Raw genomic sequence first — 13,103 nt, forward strand, 5'->3', positions numbered from 1 at the left:
AGGTCTGTCTAGTCAAAGCTATGGTTTTTCCAGTAGTCATGTATGGATGTAAGAGTTGGACTATAAAGAAAGCTGAGAGCTGAAAAATTGATGCTTTTGAACTGTGATGTTGGAGAAGACTCTTGAGAGTCCTTTGGCTTGCAAGGAGATCCAACCAGTCCATCCTAAAGGAAATCAGTCCTGAATATTCATTGGAAGGACTGATGCTGAAGCTAAAACTCTGATACTTTGGCTACCTAATGCGAAGAATTGACTCATTGGAAAAGACCCTGATGCTGGGAAAGATTGAAGGCAGGAGGAGAAGGGGGTGACAGAGGGTAAGGTGGTTGGATGGCATCACCAACTCAATGGACATGATTTTGAGTAAAGTCCAGGAGTTGGTGATGGACAGGGAGGCCTGGTGTGCTACAGTCCATGGGGTTGCAAAGAGTTGGACATGACTGAGCGACTGAACTGAACTGAATGATTAACAATATTGAGTATCTTTTCACCTGCCTATTGGCCATCTGCATGTCCTCTTTAACCATAGCTTTGACTAGACTTAAAGCTCAACATTCAGAAAACTAAGATCATGGCATCTGGTCCCATCACTTCATGGCAAATAGATGGGGAAACAGTGGAAACAGTGTCAGACTTTATTTTTGGGGCTCCAAAATCACTGCAGATGGTGATTCCAGCCATGAAATTAAAAGACGCTTACTCCTTGGAAGGAAAGTTATGACCAACCTAGATAGCATATTCAAAAGCAGAGACATTACTTTGCCAACAAAGGTCAAGGCTATGGTTTTTCCAGTAGTCATGTATGGCTGTGAGAGTTGGACTGTGAAGAAGGCTGAGCGCCAAAGAATTGATGCTTTTGAACTGTGGTGTTGGAGAAGACTCTTGAGAGTCCCTTGGACTGCAAGGAGATCCAACCAGTCCATTCTAAAGGAGATCATTTCTGGGTGTTCTTTGGAAGGAATGATGCTAAAGCTGAAACTCCAGTACTTTGGCCACCTCATGCGAAGAGTTGACTCATTGGAAAAGACTCTGATGCTGGGAAGGGTTGGGGGCAGGAGGAGAAGGGGACAACAGAGGATGAGATGGCTGGATGACATCACCAACTCGATGAACATGAGTTTGAGTGAACTCTGGGAGTTGGTGATGGATAGGGAGGCCTGGCGTGCTGCAACTCATGGGGTTGCAAAGAGTCGGACACGACTGAGCAAATGAACTGAACTGAACTGATGTCCTCTTTGGAAATATATTTACTCAGTTCTTCTGCCTATTTTTAAACTGGGTTATTTTTTGATGTTAAATTGTTTGAGTTATTTATATATGATGGATATTAACCCTTTATTGGGCTTCCCTGGTGGCTCAGATGGTAAAGCGTCTGCACGCAATGCAGGAGACCTGGGTTCGATCCCTGGGTTGGGATCCCCTATTGGTCACATAATTTGCAAATATTTTCTTCTCTTCATTAGGTTGTATTTTAATTTTGTCAATGGTTTCCTTTACTATGCAAAAGCTTGTAAGTATCATTAGGTCTCATTTGTTTATTTTTGCTTATATTTCCTTTGCTTTAGGAAACAGATCCAAAGAAAAATATTGCTACAATTTATGTTAGAGAGTATTCTGCCTGTTTTCCTCTAGGAGCTTTTTGGTTTCTGATCCTACATCCATTTTGAGTCTATTTTGTATATGGTGGTGGTGGTGGTGTTCAGTTGCTCAGTCATGTCTGACTCTGTGACCCCACGGACTGTGGCATGCCAGGTTTCCCTGTCCTTCACTATCTCCCGGAGTTTGCTCAAACTCAAGGCTATTGAGTTGGTGATGCCATCGAATCATCTCATCCTCTGTCACCCTCTTCTCCTGCCCTCAGTCTTTCCCAGAATCAGGGTCATTTCTAATGAGTCAACGCTTTGCATCAGGTGCCCAAAGTATTGGAGCTTCAGCTTCAGCATCAGTCCTTCCAATGAATATTCAGGGTTGATTTCCTTTATGATTGACTGGTTTGATCTCCTTGCAGCCCAAGGGACTCTCAGGAGTCTTCTCCAACACCGTAGTTCAATGACATCAGTTCTTCAGTGCTTAGCTTTCTTTATGGTTCTCACACAACTCTCTCACATCTGTACATGTGACTACTGGAAAAACCATAGCTTTGATGGTGTAAGACCTTTGTCAGCAAAGTGATGACAAACACTGTCTATTTTTAACATGCTGTCTACGTTTGTCATAGCTTTTCTTCCAAGGAGCAAGCGTCTTAATTTCATGGATTTCATAGCTGCAGTCACCTGCAGAGTTAGGGGCCAGAAAAGCAAACAGTTACAGATTAGCAACGATTGCCATAAAAACTAGGAATGTTCAGGCCTGCTCACTGTTCTCTTTTTCTTCTTCATTCTCAGGAAAGTGAAAGAAAAACTCATTCCTCTTTTTCCTTTTCACTGCAACAGGAGTCGTTCATAGAGGAAATTGTGTAAGGAATGGGAGGGAATTTCCTAGTGGTCCAGTGGTTTGTTACTTTCCCTGTCCCTTGCCTGGGCTCTGGTGGCCCAGTGGTGCTTTCCTTGGTTGGGGAATTTAGATCCTGCAGGCTGCATGGTGTGGCCATTTAAAAAAATAAAAGGAATGGGAGTGGACTCTGTCAAAGTGCTGTCCAATAGAATGTTTCTGTAGTGATGCAAACGTTCTATATTTGTGCTGTCCAATTAAGTGTTTAAAAAATATTAAATATGCACATAAAACAGTCAGAAAAGCCATAAACTAAACTGCCACAATGCTTTTCTCTGGAGAGCTAAAACATACTGGCTTTGGAATACGGGCCTAGAGTAGCTACTTACTCTCCATACCCATGCTTCCTTACCTTTAAAAAAATAATGTTTTTTTTTTTGTTTGTTTGTTTGCAAAAAGTTGAACAGTTACTTATGAGACCACCTGTTGCGCCTCTAGGATTGGAGGAGATTCACAGTGTGTTCCATGCGAATGCCCGCCCCCTGCCCCCCGCCCAGCCCCAGCACAGAAGACGCAAATGGTGCTCTTCCCAGCCACGCCCCAGCTGTAAGGAAAGTGTCTCCGAGAGCCTCATGAGAGGCTCGCGCCTTTCCCTAAGAAAAGTTCCTTACATTCATCAGCTTCAGCGTTCAGATATTTTGAAAATGACCTTAGACCATTACTGTGTTAACGTTGTCTTTGTTGTTACTAATGAAGAACAAAAGCAGAATAGGCAGAGACAGCATCACCACCTAACGGCCTGCAGAAATATCCTCCCCCCACTCCTCCCACACACCCCTGGTCTTTACACCACCCAGTCACCATGTGAAGGAAGAGCAAGTTTTGTCAGAAATGGCTTTAGGCTCCCTGCCTGGTCTGTGTTGAGCTTACTCTTCTAGTCCCTAGGGCCTGGCCAGCAGTAGGGTCAGGAGAATCTTCGGTCAAGCCCAAGGTAGAGATAACGAAGTCGTGTTTCCTTTGTCAGTGGTGTGGTTCATCAAAGAGCTGATTGGGGCAGCATCCACGAGAAGATATGTCAGCTCCTGATTCCCCTGCGCACCTCCATGCCCTTCTACAACTCGGAGGAAGAACGGCAGCATGGCCTGCAGCAGCTGCAGCAGCGGCAGGTAGGGCCTGTGGGACGCTGCAGGTTTAAGTCAGGGGTGCAGCACAGCGGCCCCAGTGAAAGGAGGGACTGTGCAAGGCCACTGAACTGCAACCTCTGAAGGCAGAGGTGTGGTTTTATGTCTTTATGCCCTCAGTTCCCTTCAGTCAGTTCTCCGCAAATTTGCTGAATCACTGCAGTATTAGTTTCTTAGAGCTGCTGCCATAACCAAGTACCACAGATGGGGGCCTTGAACAACAGAAATTTATTTTCTCACAGTTCTGGAGGCTGGAAGTCCAAGACCAACGGTAGGTTGTCAGCAGGGTTGATTTCTTCTGAGGCCTCTCCCCTTGGCTTGCAGACGGCCGCCTTCTTGCTGTGTCCTCCTGTGGTCTTTCCTCTGTGTGCACACATCCCTGGGGTCCAAATTTCCTCCCCTAATAAAGCCACCACTAGATTGGATTAGGTGATACCCCATTACCTCATTTTAATTTGATTGCCTCTTTAAAAAGCCCTATCTCCAAATGCAGGCCCATTCATAAGGCTTCATCATATGAATTTTGGGGACTTCTCTGGTGGCCCAGTTGTTAAGACTTTGCCTCTCAGTACAGGAGGTACATGTTCCATCCCTGGTCAGGGAACTAAGTTCCTGCACGCCTCATGGCCAAAAAACCAAAATGTAAAACAGAAGCAATATTGTAACAAATTCAATAAAGGCTATAAAAATGGTCCACATCAACAACAAAAAAAATCTTTATAAATCTTATGAATTTTGGGGTTACAAAATTCAGCCATAGCTCCCTAACATGCTAAGTATGTGATAAGAGCCTAGGCACATAGTAGAAGGTCAAGAAATGATGTATGAATATACTAGTTAATAAATAAAGGAGATTGAGAAAATTATTATTATGGCATTGATAGCATCTCAGTTATTCTGAAAAAATAATGCTTTATAAGCCATAAATCTCAAAAGATTCATTGATTTTAGTATAGTGACACCTTGAGAGCGGCTTTAGAATGATGAAGAGTCAAAGTTATTTCTAATATTAGCTAAGCAGGATAATTACAGAAGGAAAAATATGTTTGTCTCAAAATTAACTCAGAAAGGCAGAAAGTTTTAAACTGTCCCGAAACATTACAGTTTTGCTAAACTAAAATTTTATTAAGAACATAATAATATTCATTTAATAATTTTATATTGAGCACTCATTTATGCCAAGTACTGACCTATGATGAAAAGATCCTTGTCCCTGGACCTTGGATCGTCACAGGAACTCACAGTCCAGAGTTTTCCTTTCTAATCACCTATTTTGGGTCTCAAGTCCACCTCAATGTGGTCAGGCTCACTATGGGCTCTTGACCAGGTTGTTAGGTGTTGCCCTTATCTCCAGGGATACCTATAGCCACCATTACCTTTTACCCTTAGATGTCTCAGATAGCCTCATTTTTTCTTCCACAGAAGCATTTGATTGAACTCTGTTACACTGTTGCCCAGAAATATATCTTTGAAGGAAAACATGAAGATGCTGTCCCGGCAGCTTTGCACTCTCTTCGCTTTCGCATGAATGTGCACGGCCTGAGTTCAGTTGAGCTAGTGCCTGCTTACTTGCTGTTGGCTGAAGCCAGTCTTGGTAAGTGATGCTGATTAGAGACCCCCTGGAACCAGTAAGAAGTGCTATATTGAGTCATGATGGTGGTGGTTTAGTAACTAAGTCCTGCCCAACTCTTGCCACCCCATGAACTGAAGCCCACCTGTGGGCTACAAAGACTACAGAACTGTAGTCTCCTCTGTCCATGGGATTTTCCAGGCAAGAATACTGGAGTGGGTTGCCATTTCCTTTTCCAGAGGATCTTCCCAACCCAGAGATCAAATCCACATCTTCTGCATTGCAGGCAATCTCCTGCATTGTAGGCGGATTCTTTACTGCTGAGCCAACAGGTAAGTCCATATTGGGTCATATTAATGGCCAAAATGTCCAGCTCTGGCAATGGCACCAAGACACATTTTGTGGAAGAACGGAATTGCTGTAAAGTTTGGCACAAGGTGGGGAAGGAGATGTCATAGACTTTTGGTTATAACTGACTCATATCCATGCTAGCTGGCCTTAGCAAAAGGAGGAAATTTATTAGGACGCTGAAGTGTCCTAAAGGAAGGGAGGCTTTGTGAGATACTAAACTCTGAATGCTATAAGAAGCCAAGGTTAGTGTTGTTTCTCTCTCTTGGGTCTTGTCTCTGTTTCTCTCTGCATTCTGCTTTATTTTCCATCTCTACAGACAAGCTTTTTCTACCCTCTGCTTACTGCAGAAGACAGCTACCTCAAAATATCATATATAGCTGAATTTACATTGAATTTACACATCCTCCAGGTTCAAGGTGGGTAACAAACTAATTAGCATCTAATTTCCAATGTTAAATTTCTGAAAAAAAGAATCGTGTTGACTCAGCTCGAGTGTGGTATCCATTCTGTATCTACCTTTGTGTTGGAGTCACACAGTTCAGACAAAATTAGGAACCTGCTCCTACTGACGGGAGAGGCGATTCTGAGAGCAGCGAGCACAGACTTAGCAGACAGCACACAGGGTGGTTACTACAAGAGGGGAATTAGCATTTTCGAGGGGGATGAACATTTTTGAGCATCTACAGCATTTTAGGTACTGTTTGGTTGTTCAGTCACTAAGTCTTGTTTCCGATTCTTTGTGACCTCATGGACTGTGGCATGCCGGGCTCCTCTGTCCTCCACTATCTCCCCAAGTTTGCTCAGATTTATGTCCACTGAGTTGGTGATGCTATCTTATCATCTCATCCTCTGCTGCCCTCTTCTCCTTTTGCCTTCAATACTGTACTACTGTTTTGTATATCTCAGCAGCCATTATTTTTTTTTAAACTTTTAAAAAAGTAAAACTGTTGGAAATACTATAAAGGACTTTCCCCCTAAGCTATCTGAGAGTAAGCTGTGTACCTGACGCCCTATGCCTTGACTACTTCAGTGTGCATTTCCTACAAAGATGTCTCCTTCATAACCACAGTACAGTCATTATCGACGATTGTCTATTAAGCAGACCCGATTCAGCTTTTTCCAATTGTCTCAATCACATTTTTATAGCAAAAGGACAGAGCCCAGAATCACAGTCTCATTTTGTTGCCTTGGCTCTTTAGTCTCCTTCATTCTGGAATAGTTTCTCAAGCTTTCCTTGATGTTTACCATGTTGACACTTTTAAAGATTAAAGGCCAATTGTTTTATAAAATGTCCTTCAATTTGAGTTTTTCTGACGTTTCTTCATGATTGGACTCGGTGATGTGTCTTTGGCAGGAATATCACAGAAGTGATGCTGTATTCTTCTCATCCCATCCTAGAAGTTGGCACGTGTTTTTAGTTTGTTCCATTATTGATGATGTTCCAGTTACTTTATTAAGGTGGTATCTGTCAGGCTTCTTCTCTGTAAAGTTAATCTTTCCTCTCTTTGCAATTGATAAGTTATAGAGAGGTATTTGAAACTATATAAATATCCAATTCCTCAACAAACTTTCAGTGAATATTTATATCACCATGGACCTTTGTTTTCCTATTTTATTTAATGGGTTACAGTCCATTAGTATCTTTAATTTGATGTTCAAACTGTCCTTGATTTGGCAAGTGGCAGCCCATCACACTGGCTTCTGTGTTTCCTTGACACATCCCCGTTGTTCTCTTTCTTTCTTTCTTGTTTGTTTTTTGGGAGGTTGTGTGTGTGCGTGTGTGTGGCTGTGAGGCTTGCAGGATCTTAGTTCCCTGACCAGAGATAGAACCTGTGCCCTCAGCAGAGAAAGCATAGAATCCATTAGCACTGAAAAGTCAAAGTGAAAGTGTTAGTTGCTCAGCAGTGTCTGATTCTTTGCAACCCATGGACTGTAGCTCACCCGGCTCCTTTATCATAGGGTTTTTCAGGCAAGAGTATTGGAGTGGGTTGCCATGCCTTTCTCCAGGCGATCTTCCTGACCCAGGAATTGAATCAGAGTCTCCTGCATTGCAGGCAGATTCTTTACCATCTGAGCCATCAGAGAAGTCCCCCATTAGCACTGAACCACTGAACTGCCAGGGAATTCCCTCCCCATTGTTCTTTGATCACTTTTCCTGCTTTCTGGAACCTATCTGCAAGGAGCCCTGATTTCTTTTAGTGGAAAATGGAATTTAGAAGCCACGAATTGTGCACTAGACATACTCATTGCTAGTGAGGTATAGCTATTCCCAGGCTTCTCAGTGGACAGAATTAGGAAATATATGTATGATAATGTGTATATGAATTGATGCTTTTGAACTGTGGTGTTGGAGAGGACTCTTGCAAGTCCCTTGGACTGCAAGGAGATCCAACCAGTCCATCCTAAAGGAGATCAATCCTGGGTGTTCACTAGAAGGACTGATGCTGGAGCTGAAACTCCAATAATTTGACCACCTCATGCGAAGAGTTGACTCATTAGAAAACACCCTGATGCTGGGAGGGATTGGGGGTAGGAGAAGAAGGGGACAACAGAGGATGAGATGGCTGGATGGCATCACTGACTTGATGCACATGAGTTTGGGTAAACTCCGGGAGCTGGTGATAGACAGGGAGGCCTGGTGTGCTGTGGTTCATGCGGTTGCAAAGAGTCGGACACGACTGAGCGACTGAACTGAACTGAATGTGTATATGTATATACACATTATTTCTAAATCTCTTTATCTCTCTCTCTCTACGTCTGTTTCTATACATGATCTTGGGTCCCTAGGACTACATTTAAATCCACAGGGTTCAATCTCATTTTCTCCCATTTTATATTTGTAGTTCTCCTCTCTGATGGTGAGAATGTTGGCTTCCATTTTCACTGACGTATCTATATATTTAATCTGTTACCCTGTATGAGTTAACCTCCCATTTCTAATCCTATTCTTTCCCCTTCAGATGCCCTCCTCTCCTTTTGTGGGCTCTGACTCCTTATTCTGGGATGCCTCTTCTGCATGGACCCCCTCCTCACTGGTTTGCACTCTGACTCTTCATCCCAGGCCACTTAGCTGCAAAAATACCCTTTTTACCCTGCTTTGGTCTGACTCCCCATTCTGGCCTGTCCCTCCTCCATAAGTAGTGGAAGACCGCTGGACAAGGAAGTACAGCTTAGGCTCTGTTTATCTCTGACGCTGACTAGCTATGGAATGTTGGAAAGGTCACCCTAGCCTAAATCCTATCATCTATCATCTGAATTACTCCCTGCCAACTGGCCTCTGCAATCTTCCCTGGCCTCCCTCTAATCTGGTCTCTAAACAAAATGTGACCAACTCACTCCAATAAGTAAAGACCAAGTTCCTAAAGCAACCTATCAGCCCATGCTTGGTCCAGCCTTTATGAATTCTCTCACCTCACCTCTCATCTTCTCTCTCCCTTTCGGCTGTGTTGGCCTTCTCTCATTGGCACTGCGATGCTTCCTTGTTCTGGAAGGTTCTTCTCTAGTTACTCTCCCCACTTCTCCTCCCCTCCCCCTCACCTGACTAACTCCTATTCATCCTTCAGGCTCAGCTTGAGTCACCACTCCCGTCTAGAACCCTTTCCCAAGCTCCTAGACTGAGTCGATTCTCTTTTTTTGTGTATGCAGTTAGAAACATCTTTTTTTTTTCTGGGCACTTACCCTGATAATAATTATACATTTGTTGATGGGGCTTCTGTGGTGGCTCAGCGGTAAAGAATCTGCCTGCCAATGCAGGAGATGCGAGGTTGATCCCTGGGTTGGAAAGATCCCCTGGAGAAGGAAATGGTGGCCCATCCCATTTTTCTTGCCTGGGAAATCCCATGGAGAGAGAAACCTGGTGGGCTACAGTGTATGGGGTTGCAAGAGAGTCTGACATGACTTAGCAATTAAACATGAACAACATTGTTGATGAGCTTATTTAATTCAAGTCCCTCTCCTGTGATCGACTATAAGTTCAGGGAGAACTGGGGCTGTGTATATTCTTACTCTGGAGAAGGCAATGAGTACTCCAGTACTCTTTCTTGCCTGGAAAATCCCATGGATGGAGGAGCCTGGTAGGCTGCAGTCCATGGGGTCTCGAAGACTCGGACACGACTGAGCGACTTCACTTTCACTTTTCACTTTCATGCATTGGAGAAGGAAATGGCAACCCACTCCAGCGTTCTTGCCTGGAGAATCCCAGGGAGGGCGGAGCCTGGCGGGCTGCCGTCTATGGGGTCGCACAGAGTCGGACACGACTGAAGCGACTTAGCAGCAGCAGCATATTCTTACTCATCATAGTGTCTTTACATCCAGAACAGTACTTAGTGTAGAGAAGGCACTCAGAAACCCTCTCACAGGACCTGACACCTAAATGGGAACTATGTAAGCATTTGTTGAACCTGAGTCGTCTTCACAGGACTGTTTTGAGGATTAAATGAATTTGTGTGTCATGAACATGAAAGTGCTTTGCAAGCAGGAAAGTGCTGTCTAGATGGAAGGTTTCATTATAACTCCCACCATTACTGATTTATAACCTTGCCAACCTTTTTGAAAGTCTAAATAAATCATGTGCCCCCCACCCGCTACATTCCTCTCCCATCTTAGAGATTCCTCCAGACTGGAGTGGAAAAATTATAGGCATTCGTCTTTTTTTAAGTAAAACTTTGGAATTTTAACCCTCTGGAAAATGACATTTTCAGTAATACTTCAAAGAGGAGCCACTTTATTCATCTTCCCTCACTCTAGTCAGCACTTTGGAACTGGGAGAACCTAGGTTTAAATTTCACCTCCTCACTAGTTGTGGGATCCCAGTCATCGAGCTTTTTCTTACCTTAGGGCTCTCTTACACATTGCCTGGAATGCTTGTTTCTCCCTCTTACATGGCTGATTCCGTTCAACCTTCAGGCATCTGCTTAAACACCACCTTCTCAGAGATGTCTCCTGTAATCATCCAAAGTAGGTTTCTCCCTGCCTTTTTTTTTTTTTTTTGTACATGAATGTCCACAGCCACTTTATTCATAACAGGCAAAAACTGGAAACCACCCAGCTGTCCCTCGGTGGGTAAATGTGCATCAAACTGTGGCACATCCATACAGTGGAAAGCTAGGCAGCAATAAAGAGGAATCGACTGGTGATACACTCAGCAACCGAGGTGGATCACCAGAATCTTAAAGGGAAAGTGAAAGGAAGTCGCTCAGTCGTGTCCGACTCTTTGCGACCCCGTGGACTGTAGCCCACCAGGCTCCTCCGTCCATGGGATTCTCCAGGCAAGAATACTGGAGTGGGTTGCCATTTCCTTCTCCACTCCCTGCCTTTTTTGATAACTGTACACTACTGAAGCGACTTAGCAGCAGCAGCAGCAGCTGTTCATTTCCTTCCTAGCGCTTCACTTTTTGTTTCTTTATTGTGTAATGATTTCACTGGACGGTAAACTCCTTAAGGTCAGGACTGCAGCATGCAATGAGCATCTGGCAGACTGGTAGACACTGGACAGATCTGATGAACTTAGATTAACTGAAGGCATGCAGTTTCCTCCTCTGATATTTCTTTTGCAGGGTTGTTTGCAGATGTAATCACAGATGCAGGTGGCCTCGCCTGGTGGAAGGCTAGTGGAAGGCATAGTGTAAGGCAGGCCCTCATTAAATGCTGATTCCTTTTTCTTCCCCTGGGCGCTTCCCAGCCACACCTTTGAATTATTCGTGACTTTTATTCTGGGCTTCTTTACTTTCAGCACCAAGTCCTGCAAAATCTTCCACATAATATATCTCGGATCTCCACAACCCAATGTAAGCCTGCTGACTCCCCCTTGAGACAAGTACCACTGTTCCTTAACTGGCCATCCTTTCTCTCTCTACTGTGTATGCTCTGCAAATTGCCCTGTAGGATAGTCTCCCTTCCTGATGTCTCTGTTACCTCCACTCTATCCCTGCACCTCTCTAGGTAAGCACTGTATGGAGGAGGGCATGCCTGAGCTCACCCACTCATGGGTCACAGTCTTAATTCCGACCTGCTTGTCACAGCTTGATCTGCTCACCTCATTATATCCTGCTCTCTGAATTTGCAGCCTTGTCCTTTTTTTTTTTTCTCGCAATACCCTTTTTCCTTTGGTACTGATCCTTGTTTAAATGTGGTTCAGCTTGGCCTAGGGGCCTTCTTTTTCCAGCAATATCTCTGTAAATGAGAACTGGACGTGAAAAATTTAAATTTTCAATAGATATCAATACCGTCTACCAATTTTTTCCTGAGCTTAAACATCTTAGCTAGATTTCCCAGGTGGCTCAGTGAAGAATCTGCCTGCCACTGCAGGAGACACAGGTTCAATCCCTGGGCTGAGAAGATCCCCAGGCGGAGGAAATGGCAAGCCACTCCAGTATTCTTGCCTGGAAAGTCCCATGGACAGGGGAGCCTGGCGAGCTATAGTCCATGGGATCCCAAAGAGTCGGGCATGACTTAATGACTGAGTACATATGTACGCAAACATCTTAGTAAGGAGTCATTTGCTTCTTTAAATTTGAGAAAGCCTCAGTCTAAAGCTCTTAATTTTTAGACAAAATCCAGTTGGAAAATTTGACTTGCCTATTTAATTAACATGAGCCAGGATCCTGGGCCAAGACTTCTCGATTCTAATGTTTTCCAATTTTAGTGTGAGCATCACTCAGGCAAAATTACTTGCTGCTTCTTGTTGACTGCTTCTTCCTCACCTCTCCTCCAGTAATTCAGTGCTGTATGATTACGACTAGAATAAAGCAGTGCTTACATACGAAGTATACCTGGGAGGAAGTGCCAAGAACAGAAGGTTGACTTTGGAGGGGTCTGGGTCCTCATCTTCCGACCCTTTACTGATACCATTTCTCCTGCAGCTTTCAGCACATGGAATACTTCATTCCATGTGAGGTCGTGCCTCCTGCTCTGCAGATGCCCTCAGAGTAGTTTTCTGTTCGGTTCTCACAATCTCCCTAGGAGGCAAGCAGGAGGTAGGCAGGAAACTGTTATATATCTTTACAGCTAAACAAAAAGGTTTAGGTGTCGAGAATATCTGACTATCAGAAATAAAGATGACTTTCACTTAACCATGTGACATGGTTAACCACCAAAATCATTCTAGCTCCTAAATGTCTTTTTTTATTTTCTCCATCCTTATTCACTGCCTTAGTTCTGGCTTCAAGTACTTGCTGGAACTATTTCAAAAGTCTTTGGATGAGTGTTTTACTCTTCCTTTTCCCCTCTGATTTCTCCTCCACACAGTTCCAGAGGATTCTTCTAAATCTAAATCCAGTTCTTTCTCCCTTTCTGAAATTTCTCTAATTTTTATCCCCATGCAGCAAGCTCCTTGGCATGACTTACTAAGCCCTCCATGATCTGTGCCCTGCCTGCCTCTTTACTCATTCCCTGCCACTCGATCCCTTATACTCTGTGCTCTGGCTTCACAGAAAAACGTATAATTCTCTAAACACAGCATACTACTTCATATCTCTAGGCTTTGCGTATGTGTTCATTCTGCCTGGGATGCCCTCTTTTCTTTATCTGGAAAACATAATCATCTTCCAAGCCTAGCTTAGACTTTTCTATCT

The 13,103-nt window shown here is 43.8% G+C and overlaps 1 protein-coding gene across 2 annotated transcripts in view; it reads left to right on the forward strand.

Moving 5' to 3' along the window:
- The window catches only part of ZMYND12 (zinc finger MYND-type containing 12), a 34,738-nt gene that overhangs the window by 8,428 nt on the left and 13,207 nt on the right, over positions 1-13,103 (forward strand). For both annotated transcript variants that reach the window (XM_061412276.1, XM_061412277.1), the window contains exons 2-3: positions 3,455-3,596; positions 5,034-5,205. In XM_061412276.1, the coding sequence (XP_061268260.1) occupies positions 3,455-3,596; positions 5,034-5,205 (314 nt within the window). The remainder of the gene's footprint in view (positions 1-3,454; positions 3,597-5,033; positions 5,206-13,103) is intronic.

Source organism: Bos javanicus, chromosome 3 (genome assembly GCF_032452875.1).
Source record: "Bos javanicus breed banteng chromosome 3, ARS-OSU_banteng_1.0, whole genome shotgun sequence".
In the NCBI taxonomy this organism is placed as follows: domain Eukaryota; kingdom Metazoa; phylum Chordata; class Mammalia; order Artiodactyla; family Bovidae; genus Bos; species Bos javanicus.